Source organism: Rhinoderma darwinii, chromosome 2, assembly GCF_050947455.1.
Source record: "Rhinoderma darwinii isolate aRhiDar2 chromosome 2, aRhiDar2.hap1, whole genome shotgun sequence".
Classification (NCBI taxonomy): domain Eukaryota; kingdom Metazoa; phylum Chordata; class Amphibia; order Anura; family Rhinodermatidae; genus Rhinoderma; species Rhinoderma darwinii.
This window is the reverse complement of record NC_134688.1, coordinates 63,051,787-63,075,972: the sequence shown is the minus strand read 5'-3', so window position 1 is coordinate 63,075,972 and position 24,186 is coordinate 63,051,787. Positions and strand designations below refer to the sequence as shown.

General features: G+C 42.0%; 1 protein-coding gene across 1 annotated transcript in view; it reads right to left on the bottom strand.

The window, feature by feature from the left end:
• Window positions 1-24,186, bottom strand: part of B3GLCT (beta 3-glucosyltransferase) — a 567,539-nt gene that overhangs the window by 26,917 nt on the left and 516,436 nt on the right. The window contains exons 10-11 of the mRNA XM_075851692.1: window positions 21,362-21,431; window positions 2,420-2,533 (exon numbers count right to left, since the gene is read on the bottom strand). Coding sequence (XP_075707807.1) covers window positions 2,420-2,533; window positions 21,362-21,431 — 184 coding nt within the window. The remainder of the gene's footprint in view (window positions 1-2,419; window positions 2,534-21,361; window positions 21,432-24,186) is intronic.

Below are 24,186 nucleotides of genomic sequence, written 5' to 3'. Positions count from 1 at the left end.
TCGCAAATTTAAATTTTTGCCCTTTTTACGTCGCCCTCACCCCTTTTGAGGAGAGGGGATGTAACTTCCTAAAAGTGGGCGGAACAACAGGCCGACAAATGTATTATAAAATACACCAGCTCTCAGCTGGCGTAGATTTCATTCTGTGGGGCGTAACATGGTAAAGGCCAATGCTGGACCCTATACGTTTCCCACCCCGATGAGACTAACCTCAGGCAATTAAATAAAAAAAAATTAATGCTCACCACTCCTATTCTCAGGCTCCCTCAGCATGACGAACAGCATCAGGGCTTTATATGCGATGCAGTACTCAACGTCATCAATACTGCGTCACATACAATGTCCTGATGCTGCCTGGCACTAGGACCTTGTATAAGCCACGCGGCATGCTGAGTGAGCCGGAGGGGACAAGAAGAGCAGTGAGGTGAGTACTTTTACAGTATGTCCGAGGGGAAGATGAGAATGGATGGAGAACAGCCGTTGCACCCAAGAGATGCGTTCTTCTTTTAATAAATGTGTCGCATTTTAGTCCAACTTTCTTTCTATTAAGACTAACGTATAATATGCCAGTCTCTAAGAATTCCCCCCTTGGACTCTCCTTTTTCACACTGACTGTGGCAATTGGCAAATTTTTCAAGCAATAACCTATAGTCTGTATAGAATGAAAAAAATTAATTACATATCCTGCTTTGTGATTCTGCCCCTGCTCACTGCTGTATAAACGGTGTAAACAGTGGTCGCAGTGTGAAGTGACATTCTTGTGGGTCACGTCCATGTAATCTCATGACCTTATCATTCCTGGCATCATATATGGACAGTGACATCAGGGGCTACTCCTGGAGTGGAATCCCGTACCAGAGCGTTGCCGGCGCTCTGGCCAGAGATTCCGCTCCAAGAGGGAGCCACTGACGTCCCTGTCCATATACATTGATGTCAGGAGCTCCTCCAGGAGGGGTGGTGGGTGGCGCTATCTACAGGAGTGTCTTTGTGTGGCGCTATCTTCAGGGGGATCTGTGGGTGGCACTATCTACAAGGAGGTCTATGTGTGGCGCTATTTTACAGGGAGGTCTGTGTGTAGCACTATCTACAGGGGGGTCTGTGTGTGGTGCTATCTACAGGGGGGTTTGTGTGTGGTGCTATCTAGAGGGGGGTCTGTGTGTGGTGCTATCTACAGCGGGCTGTGTATCACTATCTACAGGGGGCACTGTGGCATTATCTACAGGGGAGGTGTGGCACTATATACAAAGAGCAGTGTGGCATTATCTACAGAGGGCACTGTGACTTTATCAACTGGGGGTGTGTGGCACTACATACAGAAAGTAGTGTTGCATTATCTGCAGAGGGTACTGTGGCATTATCTACCGAGGTCACTGTGATATTATCTACAGGAGGTGTGTGGCACTATATAAAGAGGGCAGTGTAGCATTTTCTACAGAGGACAGTGTGGCATTATATACACATGAAATTCATCCATTTTTAAAACAGGCAGTGAAAATCAGATGCAAAACGGGTCACATTCGGCCGTCAAAAACAGAAACACGGACACTGAACGGACACAAAACATATGCAAAACAGACCAAGATGGCAGTTTTTAGCGGCCGACACCCGAACCCTGTCATGTGAATGGAAACAACAACAATCCCAGTGTGGTGTGGGGTGGGTAGGAGATGCGGGGTGGAATTGGCTAGCTGTAAAGGCGCCAAAAACTAGCTATGTATCCAATCTATCACAAACTGTGCACCACTTTGATAAAATTGGGACATTTTCAGACCCTAGACTACCATTTTGTGGACCATTGCGGTAAAAACGGATTTTAAAATCTGATGACTACTAACGACAACCGATGACAACTGATGGTTTTGTAGTAAAAATTGTGAAAAAGCCTGATGGCAACTGATACAATTTTGCATCAGTTGTAATCACTTAAAAGACAAAACAACTGATGATGCTGCAACTGATATATGTGAACAAACCCTTACTTGTCACTGTAATAGAGGGGGGTTCTGAATGGGGGAAACTTCCATGACATCAATATGTCCTATTGGGACATATGGACTGCTGAGGCTGCTGTTGTAAGACAGCCCCTTTAAGTACAAAGTATAGAATTGCAAAGGATCAATTAAAAGTAAATTGCATATAAAGAATAACATACTACGTAAATATATTTGTACATATGGTGACTAATATGTGATTAATAACATACTACATCTATCTATCTATATTGTATATATGGTGATTAATATGTAAAGCAGTAGATTATCAGAGCAATAATAAAAGAAACCCATCTTTCGCAGTAAATAAACAAATCGATGCTAATCCTTGAAAACATGATGAAACGTCACCTTTAACATAGAATAAAATGTGCAGCCTTTTTTTTTTTTTTTTTTTTATAAATAGAGTATGTAATATAGACTTTTACCTCTTTCAACATTTGGAATTCCTAAATCTATTGTAGGGATTGTGGGATCGGCATCATCACTGTAATATTCAATGTGCACAGCATTCTTTTCCCAAGTCCGTTTGACTACAGGTACTGCAGAGAACATAATAGGAATAAGTCTTCTTCAAATAACATGTACAAAACAGGTTAACACAGGTTAATAAAAGACATACAGGTAGCACACTGAATCATTCAAGTGAATAACCTTTTAAGTATAACGAAAATATCAAGCATAAAAACAAATAAGTCAATAGCCATCAGTCAAAGTATTAAGTAACCTAGCACCCCGACGGTCCCATTTCTTGTGATGCAAAGCAAATAGGTCAAATCTATCTTTTCCAGGCTAAAATCCAGTCCTTTATATGTAGCCTGAAGGTTTCTACTAGGATGCATATCTTCCATATCCTTTAGGATCAGAAAGAAAAATGAGCCAAGGAAGCCAAGTTTTTGCATATTTCCCATGATTTTTCTGGGCCAAATAACTCAACTCCTCCAATCTACATATTTGGGCTGCTTTTCTCAGCCATTGTGAGACAGGCGGAGTGTCCTCCTTACACCAATATAGCGGGATCAAAGCCTTAGCAGCTAATATCAGTTGTGACCATAGGGATCTACCTACCAAATTAGCGGAACCTCGTATGATATTTAGAAAGAGAATAAGCGGATTTAAATTGTGAGCTTGTGGACACAGTTGCTGAATAACATGTCCTACCATTTGCCAATAGGGTTTAATCAAGTCACAGTCCCACCAGATATGGGTGTACGTGCCAATAGTTTTGTGACACCTCCAGCACTGTGGAGAAATAGAGCTATCCATTTTATGGAGTAAGACAGGGGTTTTATACCATCGACTCACAAGTTTGTAACAGGTTTCCTGTAAATGTATGCATCGTGATGGACCACAGCTCAACCTATAGACCAGACCAACCTTGGAGGAGCTGAGCTGAATATCTAGTTCTTTTTCCCATGAATTTATATACGTTATTGGAACTTCTGTATCTAGTGAATTAAGCTTTTTATAGATGATGGAAGTAAGTCTAGGAACTGGGATCAAAACAGAGGTCAGGGATTCATACCATGTCATCGGTCTATTAATATTCCCATGATTCACCAACATTTTGTAATTTAGCGACAATTGCTGGTAGTGTAAAGGAGTGAGGTGAGCAAGAGGAAATTCCTTTTGAAGTTGTGCCAGTGATGAAAAAACATTATGCCATATCACGTCCCCAATAACTTTTCTCTCAACCTGGATTGCAAAACCATGTTAAAGTTAAGGCCAAAGAAACATAAGCCCAGCAAATCCCCCAGTCGAAGTAGCGGAGAAGGAATGGGCTCATATCTTTATGTTTGAACAAGCCTTCATCACCAAGTTCACCTGCGTCACAGCCCAATAAAAGCAAGCCATATGTAGTAGTATTTGTGTCAATAGCGTGTCATGCATCTCTTCCTCAATTAATAGCTCTGTGTTGACAAGAGGGTCTCCATGCCAATCTCTGATCCTACCCAAGTGAATCACCTGGTAAAAAGTTTTGACATTAGTAAAGTTAAGCCCTCCTAAGTGTTTAGGGCGAGTTAAGGTTTTAAAAGCGAAGCGATGTCCCTTGTTGTGCCAGATATAATGAAGCAATTTACTATGAATTTTCTGAAAAAAGCTTTGCGGAAGGAATATAGGCAATGTCTGGAGTACATACGTTTTGGGATAATTAACATTTTAATTAGATTACACCTCCCTATTCATGAAATGTACGGGATCTTCCAGTCCTTCACAATGGTGTCAATATTATTGAGTAAAGGTATATAGCTAAGAGAAAACCAAGAGTCTGGAGATGGCGACTGCTTTAGACCCAAGTACTTTATGTACTCTAATGTCCAAGTGAATGGGGAGTTAACTTGAGCCAACAAAACCATGCGTTTAGGACAGGAAATGTTTAGAGCTTCAGATTTGGTCGAGTTTATTTTAAAGAGGCTCTGTCACCAGATTTTGCAACCCCTATCTCCTATTGCAGCAGATCGGTGCTGCAATGTAGATAAGAGTAACGTGTTTTTTTTTTTTTTAAAAACAAGCATTTTTGGCCAAGTTATGACCGTTTTTATATTTATGTAAATGAGGCTTTCTAAAGTACAACTGGGCGTGTTTAAAGTAAAAGTACAACTGGGCGTGTATTGTGTTCGTTACATCTGGGCGTTTTTACTTATTTTACTAGCTGGGCGTTGTGTATAGAAGTATCATCCACTTCTCTTCACAACGCCCAGCTTCTGGCAGTGCACAGACACAGCGTGTTCTCGAGAGATCACGCTGTGACGTCACTCACTTCCTGCCCCAGGTCCTGCATCGTGTCGGACGAGCGAGGACACATCGGCACCAGAGGCTACAGTTGATTCTGCAGCAGCATCAGCGTTTGCAGGTAAGTAGCTACATCGACTTACCTGCAAACGCCGATGCTGCTGCAGAATCAAATGTAGCCTCTGGTGCCGATGTGTCCTCGCTGGTCCGACACGATGCAGGACCTGGGGCAGGAAGTGAGTGACGTCACAGCGTGATCTCTCGAGAACACGCTGTGTCTGTGCACTGCCAGAAGCTGGGCGTTGTGTAGAGACGTGGATGATACTTCTATACACAACGCCCAGCTAGTAAAATAAGTAAAAACGCCCAGATGTAACGAACACAATACACGCCCAGTTGTACTTTTACTTTAAACACGCCCAGTTGTACTTTAGAAAGCCTCATTTACATAAATATAAAAACGGTCATAACTTGGCCAAAAATGCTTGTTTTTTAAAAAAAACAACACGTTACTCTTATCTACATTGCAGCACCGATCTGCTGCAATAGGAGATAGGGGTTGCAAAATCTGGTGACAGAGCCTCTTTAAATATTGGGAAGGATTCGTCAGGGTTCGTGGTAATTATTAACAGGTCATCCGCAAATGCAACAGTTTGGAAGTCACAATTCTTGATGCGAACCCCTCTGATCTGAGGTTGTTGGCCAATGTGTTGAATCAGTGTCTCAATAGTAAGGACGAACAAAAGAGGGGAAAGAGGACATCACTGTCTTGTCCCGTTAGATATTTTGAAACTCGGTGACAAGGTATTGATTCGACTTCGGGCGGAGGGGCATGTATACAACGAAATTATCTGTGCAATGACAAAGTCAGGCAAACCAAATTTTTGAAGGACACTGGACATGTATTTCCAGTCCACTCTGTCTAACGCTTTTTCTGCGTCGGTAGATAGGAGGGCCAATGGTATGTTCTTTTGTCTAGCGTATTTGATCAAATGGAGTATTTTCACAGTGTTATCTCTACCCTCTCTCCGGGTGACAAACCCTACTTGTTCTGGATTTATCAAATCAGGTAAAAGAAATTGTAATCTATTTGCAAGGAGCTTAGCATAGAGCTTCACATCCAACTTGAGAAGCGAAATAGGGCGGTTATTTCCACAAAGGGTACTATCTCTACCTTCTTTGGGAAGGACTGTAATATGCGCCTCTAACGTTTGTCGATTGAATCCTTTGGAGGTGGGAACAGAGTTAAAAGTATTAAGCACAGTGGCGTAGCTACAGGGGTTGCAGTGGTCACAATTGTGACCGTGCCCCAAAGCCAGGGGGACCCGCGGCCCCCCGCTCCACATCAATAAAAAGTTATCATAGTAACTCGGGCCATGGGCCCCTGTTACTATAGTAACTGACAGTACTTACCTTCCTGGTTCTGGAACGCAGCGGAGGTCCTGACGTCACAGCGCTGTGCGCAGCGCATGACCTCACAACGCTATGCGCCGCGCACAAAATCGTGATCCCGGATAGAGTCAGGACAGAACTTCTGCCGCGGCTGAAGAGAAGGGTAAGATTAATATCCCTGTCTGCTGAAGCTGATTGGCGGGGTCCGACTCCCGGGAGCCGGCCAATCAGCTGTTTTGAAGGGGCCGCAGCACTCATACGAGAGCTGCTTCCTCTTCATTCCGGCCACTTGCTCACACTGTTAATCCGTGTCGGCGATTCACAGTGTGAGCGAGTAAATGAAATGAAGGGGAAGCAGCTCTCGTACGAGTGCTGCGGCCCCTTCAAAACAGCTGATTGGAGGGTCCCGGGAGACGGACCCCAAAACATCAGCTATTGATGACCTATTTTGAGGATAGGCCATCAATGTTTAGGGACTGGACTACCCCTTTAAGCCTACGATGTAGCAGACTTAGAGGGCCCATGAGACAGGATCACAGATTGTGTGATGCTGTCTGCTGGGCCCTGTATCTAAGCCAATCACATGGTAGGCTTAGATACATGGCCCATGTGTGATCCTGTCTGATGGGCCCTGTATTTAAGCCTACCACACGGTAGGTTTAGATACAGGGACCCAGCACACAGTAATCTTATACTGTATAAGATTACTGTCTGCTGGACCCTGTATTTAAGCCTACCTTGTGGTAGGCTTAGATACAGGGTCCCACAGACAGTATCACACATGGGCCCTGTATCTAAGCCTAACACGTGTTATTAATAGTTTTTTTGAGTGTTTTCTTACAGGTTCGGTCGTTGGACTACGTCGGATTCCAGGACTACTTCGATGGCGACTTTTTTTATTATCAATAAAATGGTTAATGAGGGTTGTGTTTTTTTTTTATTTAAATAAAATATTTTTTCTATGTCTGTTTTTTTTAAACTATATTACTACCGCCTTAGTAATGGCCGCCAGCTGATTGACAGCATCCATTGCTAAGGCGGGTCTTAGTGTTATCCGCTGCAGAGGGTAACACTAACCCCCTTTATTAGCCCAGTACCCACCGCGACCAGAGGGGTGATGGGAAGAGCTGGGTACGATCCAGTACTTGACCATCTGTAGTGATAGTCGAGCAATGGGGCGGCCGCAGGCTGGTATTATCAGGCTGGGAAAGGCCATCCTGGTAATGCTGCCTGCTGCTGCTTTATTGTATCTGGCTGGTTATGAAAGATGGGGGGGGACCCCACGTCATTTAAAAAAAATAAAATAAAAAATAATTGGAAAGAACGATGTGGGGTTGCCACCAATTTTCATAACCAGCCAGATACAAAACAGCAGCAGCAGGCAGCATTACCAGGGTGGGAAGGGCCACTAATTTTCGCCTTCCCCAGCCTAATACTACCAGCCTGCGGCCGCCCCGGTGCGTGACCGTCACTACAGATGGTCAGGTACTGGTTTGTACCCGGCTCTTCTAAGTACCCCTGGTGTCGGTGGGTACCGAGATAATAATGAGGGTTAGTGTTAGCCTCTGCACCTGCTAACATTAAGCCCCGCCTTAGTAATGGAGGTTGTCAATCAGCCAGCGGCCATTACTAAGGCGGTAATAATAAAGTTTAAAAAAATACAAGCACATAGAAAAAATATTTTATTGAAATAAAAACACAACCCCCATTAACCATTTTATTGAGAATAAAAAAACGCTGTCATTGAAGTAGTCCCCGAATCCGAAGTAGTCCAACAACCGAACTTGTAAAATTACACAAACACACAAAAATAATTAGTAACACATAAAAAAGCAAAACAATTATTATTCTTACTTTTCCTGGGTCCAGTGTTGGAGCCGCAATGTCAGCGAGCTGGGCCCTATATCTAATCCGATCATGTGTGATACTGTCTGGTGAGCTACTGTATCTAATCCTATCAAGTGTGATACTGTCTGCTGAGCTACTGTATCTAATCCCATCATGTGTGATACTGTTTGCTGGGACCTATCTCTACTCCTATAATGTGTATTACTGATTGCCGAGCCACTGTATCTAATCCTATAATGTGTGATACTGTCTGCTGGGCCTTATATCTAATCCTATCATGTGTAATACTGTCTGCTAAAGTACTGTATCTAATGCCATCATGTGTGATACTGTCTGCTGAGCCACTGTATCTAATCCCATCATGTGTGAAACTGTCTGCTGGGCCTTATATACATTACCTCCAGCCAGGACGTCATGTGTATTCAGAATCCTGACACTTCTGAATCTTTCTGTGAGATTTACAGCAAGGCAAACGTAATCTCGTTTACATCGTAATCTCGCGAGATTACGTTTGCCTTGCTAGAAATCTCACAGAAAAGATTCAGACGTGTCAGGATTCTGAATACACATCACGTCCTGGCTGGAGGTAATGTACTGTATATTCATTGTCAGGACACTGCAGTAATGTTATAGTGTGTGTATGTAGCTGCACATAACGATATAGCTATATCGCTAATGCAGTGTAAATGAATGGAGAGTAGTGTATGACGCTGATTGGTCACTGATTGGTCAGCGTCATACACTCCTCTGTACAACGCCCACTTGGTCTAAAGTAAAAACATGCCCAGTTGAGCATTAAGAAACTAATTAGCATAAAGCTAAAAGTCGCTCATAAAGTGGTAAAAATAGATAGTTTTTCTAAATAAAAACCACTGCTGTTACCTACATTACAGTGCCCATCTCCTTATGTAGGAGATAGGGCACTTATAATATGGCTGCTAGTGCTGCATTGTTGGGTAACTTAGGAGACCCAGCGACCGTCGGCCATGAGAAGTTTGCGGGGGGGGGGCAATAAGAACTTTTGCATCGGGGCCCATGATTCTTTAGCTACGCCCCTGATTAAGCATATGATGAAGGAGGAGATCCCTAAAGGACTTGTAATAGACCGCTGGCAAGCCATCCAGTCCCGGACTCTTCCGCATCGGTAAATCTACTAGAGCCTTCTCTAACTCTCGTATGGAGAATGGTTGAGACAAAGACTCATGCTGACTACTATTGAGAGAAGGCAAATGAAGATCACTCAAGAAGTCCCATGTCAGTTGTTTTTTCAGAACAGAGGCCTCTCCAGACTCCTGGTCTCTAAGATTATAAAGGGACTCATAGTATTGTGTAAATTGGACTGCAATAGCCGACATTTCCCTGAGTAAAACCCCGTTATCCGATCTAATGGAGTCTATGTGCAGTTGTTCCGGTCTCTTTTTTTTTACATGAGGGCCATAAGTTTGGACCCTCTATTACCGTGTACATACATAGCATGTTGAGTGTATAAATAAACCTTAGAAGCTTTCAAGTTCAATGTTTGTTTCAAACGTTCCCTCTGTAGTGTCAGTTCAGCTTGAACCTGGCTTGTTAGTGACTTTTTATGTTTGCCCTCAAGTTGTAATATCTTGTGCAAAGTATCATCTACTTCTTTACATTGTGCTTTCTTTACCCTTGACCCTAATGAAATAAATTCGCCCCTTATAACCGTTCTGTGAGCTTCCCAAATTATTGGCATGGAGACCTCAGGACCAACATTTTCTTCAAAATATTTAGCAAGTGAGCTGGCTATACTTTTTTTTGTGACGGATTGCAAGAGAGTTTTGTTGAGCCTCCAGTTGTACGACTTTTTCGGCAGGGATGTAAAACCAATTGACATAGAGACCGGTGCATGATCAGAAACCACAATCTGTCCTATAGACACATGAGAAACCAGAGGAAGATGGGAGGATCTGACAAACAAATAATCTATTCTGTTATATGACTTGTGAGGAATCGAATAAAAAGTGCAGTCCCTTCTTGACGGGAAAAAGGATCTCCAAACATCCCTAAGTTGCATATCTGAGAACATTCTATGTAGAGCTCTGAGGCCTCTATAGGACTGTTGTGAATGACCTGTAGAAGAGTCTAACAGAGGTTCCATTGCTACATCGAGATCTCCCCCCCAAAATACAAATCCCAGACTGGAAGAGTTTTAGTTGAGACATAGTATCTATGATCCAGGGTATTTGTTGGTCATTAGGTGTGTAAATGCCTACAATCGTAACTAATGTACCTAATTAGGCCTTTCCAAAATAGAAACCTCCCTCCCGGGTCAGCTAATTGTGAGATAAGAGTAAACGGGATGGATTTTCTAATTGCAATAGATACGCCCCCGCTTTTTGGATGTAGGATGTTGTGTGTGATACCATGTGGAGAAATAGGAAGTAGGGAGTGATGAGAGTTTCCCAGTTACAAAGTGGGTCTCTTGAAGTATAGCTACATCAGTATGCTGTTTCCGTAATATGTGAAACAATCGGGACCTTTTGGTCGGAGAAATCATCCCTTTCACATTCCATGTGGTATCCTTAATTTTAGACATTCTCAACAATAACTAACTTTCTGTAGACAAGTTACCTAGATATTCAAAAAACAAACAGATCTAAGATTATTAATTTACAATTGAGACAACTGTAACTCCAATTGTCTGCTGTATAAAGAGAGAAAAAAGGACATTGAAATCATTCAAAAAATAGTAACTATGAGTCCATCTGAATCTCTCACAAAGTTTCAAAGGATATCGTGATCTACAGAAAAGGATAACCATCCAGTGGTAGAGTCAGATGTCGTGATGAAGAAAGAGACAAGCTACCCTCAGTAACCATAACATTCCAACGGCAACCCAACACCTCTCATCTCTAGGTGTCGTCTGGATGGAACTCCAATGATGCTGAAAGTCTCTTGCGACTGATCTTATTATCAGTAGATGTACAAGAGACATATCTAGGTAGATCCGGGAGAGATGCAACATCTGTAATCTGAAGCCATGAGAGATGGATTTGTGGATAAAGTCCAATTTCCGCAAATAGGGGGACAAGATCGTCCGGTCTTCTGATTACTTTCATCGAGCCATTTAGGGAAAATGAAATCCCAAAGGGGAATAGCCACCGATATAAAATATCTTGGCCCTCATAACATTCGTAAGGGGTTTCCGCTGTCTGCGTTTGTTAATAGTAGCAGAAGAGATATCCTGGAATATCAGAATATGATTGCAATCATATGAAAACTCTGGAGTGTCTCTGGCTGTTCTAAGAGCAATATCCCGGCGTGTGGAGTTCATAATCCAACATATGACATCACAAAGCGGTTCTCCATCTCTCGGCTTTTGCCTTAATGCCGGATGTGCCCTTTCAATGGCCAGGTCAGCCGCTTGTTCAGCGAGCTGTAAGGATTTTAAGATCTCGTAGGTAGTGCCCATAATATAAGAAGGGGAAATAGACTTCGGGATATCTTGTAAACTAAGATTGTTTCTTCTCCCTCGATTGTCTTGGTCTTCCACATACGATAATATGTTGTTTAAATGAGCCCGCAATTACCAAAGAATTTCTTAGTGGATTTTCCAAACCTTATCATAGAAGTTTGAGTCTCTTCTAGCTGATCCACTCTGCTATGTATTTGTCGCATTTCTTGCTTAATGTCCAGCAATTCCTTCAAAACAGGCTTAAGTGCATTCTCAATAATATTTTGCATAGTATTTTGGGAGAGATGTATGGAAGAGGTATCCCCTCGTAGTCTCTCATCGCCCGAACTTTCGCCTGAGGGGTCCGTTTGATCCGGTTGACAAGGCTGAGTAGACACAGCTTTACAATTATCCCTTTTGGATGCCGGGGATCTTTATCTGAGGAATTTATCAATGTCTGTGCTTTTTTCTGTTGTTTCGGTGTGCCACAGCCCTCCTGTTTATTACCCTTTACCATGGTGAGTATACTTCAAATCACACCTGATCGTCTGTAAAGCTATGTCCCCTTTCCCCCTAATCCAGCGTATTAGAATATGGCCATTACATCAATCGTCAAATTAAAAGAGGGAATATGAGTCTGGTATTATGTCTCGAAATTCATCTGTGAAATCGAGAAGACTGCTATCAAGGAGCCCTCAGGAAGAAAGAGTATCTTGTAGGGTGCTTTGACTACTATGACGCACAAGGGACTATCCTGGCCTTGTCTTATCTTTCAAATTATGCCACTATGTCCGGCTTCTCCGTCGTATCCTCTGTCAAAAGATCCATGGCAGAAAAGGCATCAGGATGTGATGCAGCCGTCAAATACTAGGAGTCGGAGAGAAGCAGGTAGGTTGTGTGCAGTACTACGCCCTATTGTACTGTCGTAAATCTATGCCGTGGCTTAGGCCTAAACGCCCTCGCGACTCTCTGCAAAATCTCCCGCAACCAGGAGTGAAAGAGGAGGATGAGCCGGAACTACGGCAAGGTGTCCAGTCAGTACACTCACTGCGAGATGGAGGTATCCAGAGGGGAGCAGGCAAGCTGGAGAGCGCATGTAGACCGGGCAGGGACCGCAATGTCAGGGTCTCCTCGCGTCGTTGGTCACTCAGAAATACTGCGATAATCTTTTGGGAGTGATCCCTGATGCCTTAGGAATAAGAGTCTTGATGAAGAAGCCTGCCAATACTCCAAATAAGTATAGATGTCTGCGGATTATTCGTATTACACTCGAAGCTCTCTATTCATGCGGTCATCTCGTTCAGCGCGCATGCCACGTCCACGTGAATAACCTTTTAACATCATGTTGGTTTTAGGTTCAAAATCCTTTTCTTTATATATCTTAATGGTAATTGGAACAATATTTTTCTGATGCTAAGCTCCAAATCCCCTGCATAGACAAATAATTAAATGATAACACTTTGCCACCACTAGGGGGAGCTTTGGTGCTTACTGCATACTGTTTTATTATTGAATTCATACAGTATGCAGTAAGCTCCTTCCAGTGGTGTCAGAATGTAACTACGTCTATGCAGGGGACTTGGCAAAAAGCTGAGCTCTGACTAATATAAATAATATATATTTAGCATATATTAGTAGATTAGTAGCTGGGTAACTGTTAGAGGAAGGGGTAGGGGAAAAAGTGCCAGGGAGGCTAGTCCTGAACTGGCACAAGCTAGTAAATATGCCTGTTTGGCTGATATTAGGGATGCAAGTCCAGAGCCAGCATCACTACAACAGGGCGTTGCTCCTAGCAACCAGGACAAGGACTGCTGTAGGAGGGATGGAAGTAGGAGTGCAGCAAAGGTCGGACAGATACTGGTGGTAGGGGATTTTATTATTAGGCGGACAGATAGGGTAATCTGTCGCCACAACCGTGAACGAAGAACAGTGTGTTGTCTGCCGGGTGCTCGGGTGCAGCATATTGCGGATCGAATAGACAGATTACTGGATGGGGCTGGGGAAGACCCGGCAGTCATGGTACACATTGGTACCAATGACAAAGTCAGTGGGAGATGGAAGGTCCTTAAAAATGATTTTAGGGAACTAGGAGAGATGATAAAGTCCAGGACCTCCAAGGTAGTGTTTTCAGAAATACTACCAGTGCCAAGAGCCTCACTAGAAAGACAGCAGGAGATTAGGGAGTTAAATAAGTGGCTTAGAAATTGGTGCAGGAAGGAAGGGTTTGGGTTCATGGAGAACTGGGCTGACTTCTCTGTCGGCTACAGGCTCTATGGTAGAGACGGGCTTCATCTAAATGGGGAGGGTGCAGCTGTGCTGGGGGAAAGAATGGTTAGACGTCTGGAGGAGCTTTTAAACTAAGATCTGGGGGAGGGAGGTTGGGGATACACAAGCGGGGTTAGTTAGAGTACATAGGGAGTGGGATAAAGAAGAGGAAAATGGGGATTTAGTGGGGGATGGGGATAGCAAGCCGAAGAGGGTGATGAACAGGAATAAATATGGACCTAGGAATATTAAAGGTGTTGGTAAGATTAAAGGTATGCTGGCGAATGCAAGAAGTCTTGCAACTAAAATGGACGAGTTGGACATTCTAATGACCAACATGGATTATAATGTAGTGAGCATAACAGAAACCTGGCTGGATGAGAACCATGACTGGGTGACAAATGTGGGGGGGCTACACCGTATTCAGAAGGAATAGAAAACATAAAAAAGGTGGAGGGGTTTGTCTGTTTGTAAAATCCAGCCTAAGACCTTATTCACACGACAGGGTTTCCCGATCGTGTGACGGCCGTTCATAAAACGGCCATCACACGGCCACAGTAGGAACAATAGACCCCTAATGGGGCTATTCACATGACCGATTTTTTGACGGCCCAGGAAACCCGGCCGTCAAAAAATGGGACATGCCCTATTTTCGGCTCTTCTCCCGGCCCCCATAGAAGTCTATGGGGCCGGGTAATACACGGCCATCACTGGAATCTGTTCCAACGCTGTAGCTGGGGATTCCGCTTTAGAAGTGCTTGAAGTCACTGTGTCCATATATGGACATAGTGAAGTCAGGGACTTCTCCTGGAGTGGAAACACTGGCCACAGGGTCGGGGATTCTGCTTCAGAAGTGCCTGACATTACTGGAGACTGTGACATCAGGCACTTCTGATGCAGAATCCTCGACCCTGTGGCCCGTGTTTACACTCCAGGAGAAGTCCATGACTTCACGGTGTCCATATATGGACATTGAAGTCAGGGACTTCTCTTGGAATGGTGGCACTATCTACAGACAGGTAGGGGGGGGGGTGCCATCTATGGGGGGTGCTGTGTAGAACTACCTACAGGGGGCTGTGCGGCATTACCTACCGGGGGGGCTGTGTGGCATTACCTACCGGGGGCCTGTGTGGCATTACCTACCAGGGGGCTGGGTGCCGCTACCTACCGGGGGCAGTGTGCCGCTACCTACAGGGGGCAGTGTGCCGCTACCTACAGGGGGCAGTGTGCCGCTACCTACAGGGGGCAGTGTGCCGCTACCTACAGGGGGCAGTGTGCCGCTACCTACAGGGGGCAGTGTGCCGCTACCTACAGGGGGCAGTGTGCCACTACCTACAGGGGGCAGTGTGCCACTACCTACAGGGGGCAGTGTGCCACTACCTACAGGGGGTTGTGTGCCACTACCTACAGGGGGCTGAGTGCCACTACCTACAGGGGGCTGAGTGCCACTACTTACAGGGGGCTGAGTGCGACTACCTACAGGGGGCTGTGTGCCACTACCTACAGGGGGCTGTGTGCCACTACCTACAGGTGGCTGTGTGCCACTACCTACAGGTGGCTGTGTGCCACTACCTACAGGGGGCTGTGTGCCACTACTTTCAGGGGGCTGTGTGGCATTACAGGGGGCTGTGTGGCACTACCTACAGGGGGCTGTGTGGCACTAACTACAGGGGGTGTGGGAGTATCTACAGAGGGCAGTGTGTGGCGTTATCTACAGAGGAAAGTGTGTGGCAAAAATTGTACAAATGAAATTCATCCGATTTTAAAACGGACAGGGAGAAAAACGGATGCAAAACGGGTCAAAATCGGACGTTAAAAACGGCAATACAGCCCGGAACGGAATCGGAACGGATGCAAAACAGCCGGGAAAAACGGTCCAAAGCGGCCGTTTTTATTGGCCGACACTCGGACCCTGTCGTATGTATAAGGCCCAAGACCAGTCCTGAATGAAGACATTGGGGGAGACTGACAGTGTGGAGTCTTTATGGGTAGATATTCATTGAGTGGTTAATAACGGTAAACTGCTAACTGGAGTTTGTTATAAGCCACCGAACATAGCGGAACAGGCTGAGGATGAAATGCTGCAACAGATACAAAAGGCAGCAAATAATAATGGGGTCCTTATAATGGGGGATTTTAACTATCCTGACATTAATTGGGACATAGAGGCTGCTGGTTTTTCTAAATGCTGTAAGTTTTTATACACAATTCAAGACCATTATTTCACTCAGTTGGTTAATAAACCAACCAGAGGGGATAATGTGCTGGATATGGTTTTATCTTATAGACCAGACACAATATCAGATGTGGAGGTATGGGAGCACTTGGGCATTAGAAATAATTTTCAATAAAACAATACGAAGGGAGCAACAAAAACCTGGAATTTTAAGAACGCAAAATTCAATAGACTGAGGAAAACACTTAGTCTTGTTGACTGGGATCATGTAATGGTAAATAGGGACACTGAAGATAAATGGGGAGCTTTTAAATATATATTACATAAATCGTGTAGTAAGTTTATACCCGCTGGTAACAAAATGTCTAGGAATAAAAGGAGACCAATATGGATGAATAGGGAATTACTGAATATAATAAGACAAAAACAAACAGCTTTGAAAACATTGAAGGCTGAGAGCTGAGCAGAAGCCTTCCAGACTTACATATATCTTAATAGAAAATGTAAAAATGAAATCAAGTTAGCAAAGTGATCTACAGAAAAACAAATCGCTAATGACATTAAAATAAATCCCAACATTTTTTATAATATATTAATGGCAAAAATAAAAAATGTGATCATTTTGGCCCTCTTAAAGATGAGCATGGGAATACAATTGTAGAGGACAAAGGGAGAGCTGAGATATTAAACACATACTTTTCATCTGTGTTCATTGATAAGTACCGAGTACCAGATGTTCAGGGGGACAGTGATAAAGGTTCCCCACCCAATATTACCTACATAACACAGGAGGAAGTACAGCTGCGTCTGAGCAAATTAAATATTGATAAAGCCCCTGGCCCAGACGGCAATGATCCATGAGTATTAAAGTGTAGCTAAACATTTGACAAACTTCTGACAAGTCATAGAGACATGTCAGAAGTTTGGATTGGTGGGGGTCCGAACACTGAGACCGCCACCAATCTCTAGAACGAACCAGCTGAAGTGCTCATGTGAGTGCTCAGCCGCTTCGTGTCTGTTCGGCTTTTTCCGGAAAGCCGATGTATCGTGTACGGGCTCATAGACTTTCTATTGAATCCGTACACAGATACATTTATTTCCGGAAATAGCTCATACGAGAACTTCAGCTGCTTCGTTCTAGAGATTGTTGGGGGTCTCAGTGCTCGAACCCCCAACAGTCACTATAACATGTCAAAAGTTTGTCAAACGTTTAGCTACACTTTAAGGGAATTGAGCAAAGTATTGGACAGACCATTATCTTATCTTCTTAGATTCTCTTGTAACACGATCAGTGCTACAGGAATGGAGGACGGCTGATGTTGTACCAATATTTAGGAAGGGTGAAAAGGTGGAACCGAGTAACTACCGTCCAGTAAGTTTGACATCTATGGTATGTCAAGTATTTGAGGGTATTCTAAGAGATGAACTACAAAAGTATATAGCGGAGAAGAGTCTAATAACTGATAACCAGCATGGATTCATGAAAAACAGGTCGTGCCTAACTAACATGCTCGGTCTCTATGAGGAGGTAAGTGCAAATCTGGTCATGCGGCTGATGTAATTTATTTGGATTTTGTAAAAGCATTTGATACTGTTGCACACAACAGTCTCGTTCTGAAACTACAGACACAAGGACTGGGGGAACGTGTATGCAAGTGTGTAAAGGATTGGTTAAGGGGCACAAAACAAAGAGTTGTTAAAAATGGAAATTACTCAAAATGGGTTGAAGTCAGCACCGGGGTACTACAAGGATCGGTGTTAGGCCCAATTCTTTTTAATTTCTTTATTAATGACCTTGTGGATGGGATTGATAGCAAGGTGTCAGTTTTTGCTGACAATACAAAACTTTGTATGATACTTAAAACTGAGCTTGACTTTAAAATACTACAGAAAGACCTAGAAAAGCTGGCAGCATGGGCAAAAACATGGCAGATGAAATTTAATGTTGATAACTGCAAAGTAATGTACCTAGGACACAGTAATAGTATTAATTCATATACATTAAATGGAACAAGAGAAGGACCTGGGTATTCTGGTAACAAGCTAAGCAGCAGCACTCAAAGTCAGGCAGCAGCTGCAAAAGCAAATAGTATTTTAGGGTGTATAAAAAGGGAGATAAAAATCCATGATTCAAATGTAATATTACCACTCCATAAATCCCTTGTAAGGGCACATCTAGAATATGGAAATCAGTTTTGGGCTCCACATAGTAAAAAGGACATAGGAGAACTGGAGAGGGTTCAAAGGCGGGCAACGAGATTATTAAATCGGATGGGAGGTGTCGCTTACAACGAAAAGGCTAGAAAAATTGGGTTTGTTTAGCTTGGAAAAAATACGTATTAGAGGGGATCTTATTAATATGTATAAGTACATGTGTGGTCAATACAGAGAACTAGCACATGATCTGTTCCCTCCAAGGACAAGGGGACACCCATTGTAGTGATAGCAGATACTATGTCAGCATTTAAATATTTAGATATTTATTTATTTTCAAATTACATTGAGGGTTATAATTAATCAAGCATGACGGGTAATTTATTGAGAGACGTTGAACCTGATGGACCTGTGTCTTTTTTCAACCTATGTAACTATATACTGTAAATTAAAAAATGTCATCAGCACAGAATTTTGAGCCAATTTAAATTTAAAAAAATGGACAATCAATCGAGGGTGGGCATTCCCATTAATATAAATTTCAAAAGGATTCAAAATTATTTCATTTTCATTCACTTTATCACATCTGACAAAGATGACAAAATGTTTTTATTAAGAAAAAAAAAGGAATAAAAAACACCTACTAAAATCCATAACATGAAAAGATAAAACATGGCAAAAAATATCAACAAATCCCGAATAAGGCACTTAATACACTACGTTTTACGTCTCCATAGGACTCCATCAACCCGATGGAGGCCAAAAGAGTGTACTTTCACCATCCATCTGGTTGGTATACATTAGTATACCTTTTTTCTTATAGGGGTTTTCCCATGAAGGACATTTAGGACATACCTTCAGGATATTTCATAAACGTCAGATAGATGCGGGTCCCATTTCTGGGATCCGCACTTATTTCTAGAACGGTGCCCCCTAAACGCCGTTCTAGCTTTTTGTGCTCACGCTGCCTCCCGGCCACTTACTGATTACATGGTCAGGAGTTATGGTAACAGCCTAACTCGGTGAGCTACGTTGTTTCCGTAACTCCCATAGAACAGAATAGTAGTTCTCAGCAAAGCTTGCATGCTATGCTGCTCTCCGTAACTGCCATTCACTAATATGGGAGTCATGGAAACAGCGTAACTCAGCGAGTTACGCTTTTTCCGTAACTCCTTACCATGTCCCGACCATGTAATCAGGAAGTGGCCAGGAGTCAGCGTGAGCTAGAACGGGGATTAGGGGGCCCAGTTCTAGAGACAGGTATGGGTCCCAGAGGTGGGACCCTCATCAATCTGACATTTATGACATATCCTGTGGCAGAGGGAACTGCGGCAGTATCTACAGAGGGAACTGTGGCAGTATCTACAGAGGGAACTGTGGCTGTATCTACAGAGGGAACTGTGGCAGTATCTACAGAGGGAACTGTGGCAGTATCTACAGAGGGAACTGTGGCAGTATCTACAGAGGGAACTGTGGCAGTATCTACAGAGGGAACTGTGGCAGTATCTACAGAGGGAACTGTGGCAGTATCTACAGAGGGAACTGTGGCAGTATCTACAGAGGGAACTGTGGCAGTATCTACAGAAGAAACTGTGGCTGTATCTACAGAAGAAACTGTGGCTGTATCTACAGAGGGAACTGTGGCAATATCTACAGAGGCTGCTTAATCCTGACATTCTTGTGTCTGCCAAACGCTGCCAACTGAGCCGCCAGACTGCATTTAGCGACACTAATACTGGATTGCTAAAATAAGCATGTGGAGTAAACTCGCAAATTTCCAGTAGTTTACACCCAGCGCTATTATTATAGTAATGTAGTAATGTTATAGTAATGTAGTATTATAGTAATGTAGTATTGTTATTATAGTAATGTAGTATTGTTATTATAGTAATGTACTATTGTTACAGTAATGTAGTATTATAGAAATATAATGTAGTATTGTTATAGTAATGTAGTATTATAGTAATGTAGTATTATTATAGTACTGTAGTATTGTTTATAGTAATGTAGTATTATAGTAATGTAGTATTGTTATAGTAATGTTGCATTTATTATAGTAATGTAGTATTACAGTAATGCAGTATTGTTATAGTAATGTAATATTATCATAGTAATGTAGTATTATTATAGTAGTTAAAATAATTGATTAGCAATAATTTTGTATTGTATCAAATTTGAAAGTTATGCGGCCCGTCAACTTCACATTCTATGTGTGGCCCACTTACCCAGCCGAGTTTGAGACCCAAGGTTTAACGTAAATGTTTTTTTTAAATAGCCTTTCATGACGTATACGTTAAATGGATACCTAAGGGTATGTGCACACGATAACATCAATTATGGAGAAAACAGCTCCTGCATTTCAGACGTAATTGCTCATACTCGCGTCTTGCGAGGCGTCAATTACGGACGTAATTTGGAGCTGTTCTTCATTGGATTCAATGAAAAACGGCTCCAATTACGTCCCAAGAAGTGTCCTGCACTTCTTTGACGAGGCTGTTATTTTACGCGCCGTCTTTTGACAGCGACGCGTAAAATTACAGGTCGTAAAATTACGAGCTGCGTTTTCAGGCGTAATTCGAGGTGTAAAACGCCTCCATTACGCCTGAAAATAGGTCGTGTGAACCCAGCCTAACAGTGGAATCCGTCACCCATAGGCTATAAAAAGCTCATGAGAGCTCATGATATATTCATTTAACATATACCATTAAACTTTATGGTGAAGGATGCCACTGTTAAGGCATCCATCACAGCCTATGTTTAAGGTATACGTCGGGAGTTTTTCCCTGCGTATACGTTAAATGTAGGCCAGAAATGTAATATGCGCATTGCCTAACATACAGTTGGCTCTTTCAATCGATCTAATTTTCTCAGATATGATGGGTACATGATATGCAGTAATGGTGGCAAATGCTGGTAATACGACACGCAATGAGTTCTAAAATATTACATGATTTACTAAGTCTTTTGGATAGCCTGTGGCAGATTCATCCAAGTTCATCATCTGCATTTATTTACAACTAGAGTAAGGCTCTTATTTTCTTTAAGAGGTCCTAAATGTATAAAGGGTTAAAAAAAACAAAAAACTTTAAACGAGGAAAATTTTTGGAGGAATATTCATTGCTACATTATTTTTTTTTTTTTATTTTTTTTTTTAGGTTAATTCAGCCAATAACAGAGTTTATAAAATCAAGGAACAATAATCATAGTTCTTCATATTACTGGACAACATTATTGTTTGTACCGTTATGTCCGCTTTCATTATCATGAGCTCTTAAATCTTCTGAAAACAAAAGACAAAGAACAAACCACAATTTTTTTCCGCAGTAATAAAAAAAATCCTCTCATTTTACACAATAATGAACTATATTAAAAGAGAAAACATACTTCTATCTTTGTGAAACTTTTTGCATGTTTTCACAGCAACAAATATCTCCTCTCTCTTCAATGGTTTGCCCTAAAAAGGAAAAACAATGCACTTTTACATAATGTTATAGTTTGCGTTGATACATGCAAATATCAAAAATATTAATATGTTTCAGATCTGATTTTAACTTTGTATAATTTAAAATGTCTAAAGTAAAATCGTAATGGAGTTCTCCAGGAGTTTAATATACAAGAAAAAAAGTTATATTATAAAATACAATAATAAAATATCTTGTGTATTGTCCACTGCTGGATTGTACCCAATGTTTACAATGATGTATAACGTAACCCCTTGAGGACCCAGCTCATTTTGGCCTTGAGGACCAGACCCATTTTTTTACATCTGACATGTGTCACTTTATGTGGTAATAACTCTGGAATGCTTTTACCTATCCAATTGATTCTGAGATTGTTTTCTCGTGACATATTGTACTTTATGTTAGTGAAAAAATTTGGTCGATAAATTCATTGCTTATTTGTGGAAAAACACGAAAATGTAGAGAAAATGTGAAGAAATTATGATTTTTCCATATTTAAATGTATCTGCTTGTAAAACAGATAGTAATACCACACAAAATAGTTACTAATTAACATTTCCCATATGTCTACTTTATGTCTGCATCGTTGTTTGAATATCCTTTTACTTTTCTAGGACGTTACAAGGCTTAGAACTTTAGCAGCAATTTCTCATATTTTTAAGAAAATGTCAAAAAGCTATTTTTTTCAGGGACGAGTTCAGTTCTGAAGTGGTTTTGAGGGCCTTATATATTAGAAACCCCCATAAAACACCCCATTTTGAAAACTGCACCCCTCAAAGTATCCAAAACAGCATTTAGAAAGTGTTTCAACGCTTTAGGCGTTTTACAGGAATTGAAGGAAAGTAGAGCTGAAATGTTCAAATTTCATTTTTTTTTTTTACAAAATTCATATGTAATACATTTTTTTCTGTACCACAGAAGGTTTTACCTGAGAAACGCATCTCAATTTTTATTGCCCAGGTTCTGCAGTTTTTAGAAATATCCCACATGTGGCCCTAGTGTGCTAATGGACTGAAACACAGGCCTCAGAAGCAAAGGAGCACCTCATGGATTTTGGGGCCTCCTTTTTTCAGAATATATTTTAGGCACCATGTCAGGTTTGAAGAGGTCTTGGGTGCCAAAACAGTGGAAACCCCCAAAAGTGACCCCCATTTTTTTAAACTACACCCCTCAGGGAATTTATCTAGGGGTATAGTTAGCATTTTGACCACACAGGTATTTTGCTAAATTTATTGTAGTTAGTCTGTGAAAATGAAAATCTACTTTTTTTCTGGAAAAACTTAAAAATTTCTAATTTTTGCAAGAAAAAGCACCCCAACATTTGTAAAGCAATTTCTCCCGATTACAGAAATACCCCATATGTGGTAATAAACTGCTGTTTGGACCCACAGCAGGGCTCAGAAGGGAAGGAGCGCCATTTGGATTTTGGAGCTCTGATCTTACTGGTATGGTTTACGGTGTCGTGTCACGTTTGCAACGCCCTGGAGGGACCAAAACAGTGGAAACCCCCAAAAAGTGACCCCATTTTGGAAACTATACCCCTCAAGGAATTTTTCTAGTGGTATAGTTAGCATTTTGACCCCACAGGTTTTTTGATGAATTTATTGGAATTAGTCTGTGAAGATGAAAAGAGACTTTTTTTTGGAAATAAAACAGAATTTTGTCATTTTTATAAGGAATAAAGGAGAAAAAGCACCTCAACATTTGTAAAGAAATTTCTCCTGATTACGTTAATACCCCACATGTGGTAATAAACTGCTGTTTGGACCCACGGCAGGGCTCAGAAGGGACGGAGCACCATTTGGATTTTGCAGCTCAGATTTTGCTGAATTGGTTTCTGGGGGCCATCTCGCATTTGCAGAGTCCCTAAAGTACCAGTACAGTAGAAATTCCCCAGGTGTGATCCCAATTTGGAGACTATACACCTGAAAGAATTAAATTAGAGGTGTAGTGAGCATTTTGATCCCTCAGGTTATTTTATAGATTTTATTAGAATTGGTCCGTGAAAATGAAATTTTTTTTTTTTCCAATAACCTGTAGATTTAGCTCATAATTTTTCATTTCCACAAGGAATACAGGAGAAAAGACACCCCAAAATGTGTTACACAATTTCTCCTGAGTAGGGAAATTCCCCATATGTGGTTGTAAACGGCTATTTGGACACACGGCAAGGGTCTAAACGGAAAAAGCGCAATTTCGTTTTTGGAGTGAAGATTTTACAAAATTTGTTTTTGACGCCATGTTGCATGCGCTGAAGTACCGGTACAGTGAAAACTCCCGAGAAGTGACCCCATTTAGGAAACCACACCCCTCAAGGAATTAATCTAGAAGTGTAGTGAGCATTTTGACCCCCAAAGGTTTTGCAGAAATTAGTGCACAGTGGATGTTACAGATTGAAAATTGCCATTTTCCACAGATATGCTATTTCAGTGCCCAATGTGTTGGGCCCAGCTTGTACCACTGGAGACATATGCCCCATAAATTGTTAAGCGGTTCTCCAGAGTACGGTAATACCCCATATGTGGTCATAAACTGCTGTTTGGGCACACTGCCAGGCCCAGAAGGAGCGCCATTTGGCTTGTAAAGCGCAGATTTTGCTTGGTAGTAGTTTTGTTTAGTGTTTTACTGGTGTTTCAGTTTATAATGTGGGGGCATATGTAACCTGGGCGGAGTACATCAGAGTATATGTAAGCTGGGTGGAGTGTATCAGGGTATATGTAAGCTGTGCGGAGTACATCAGGGTATATG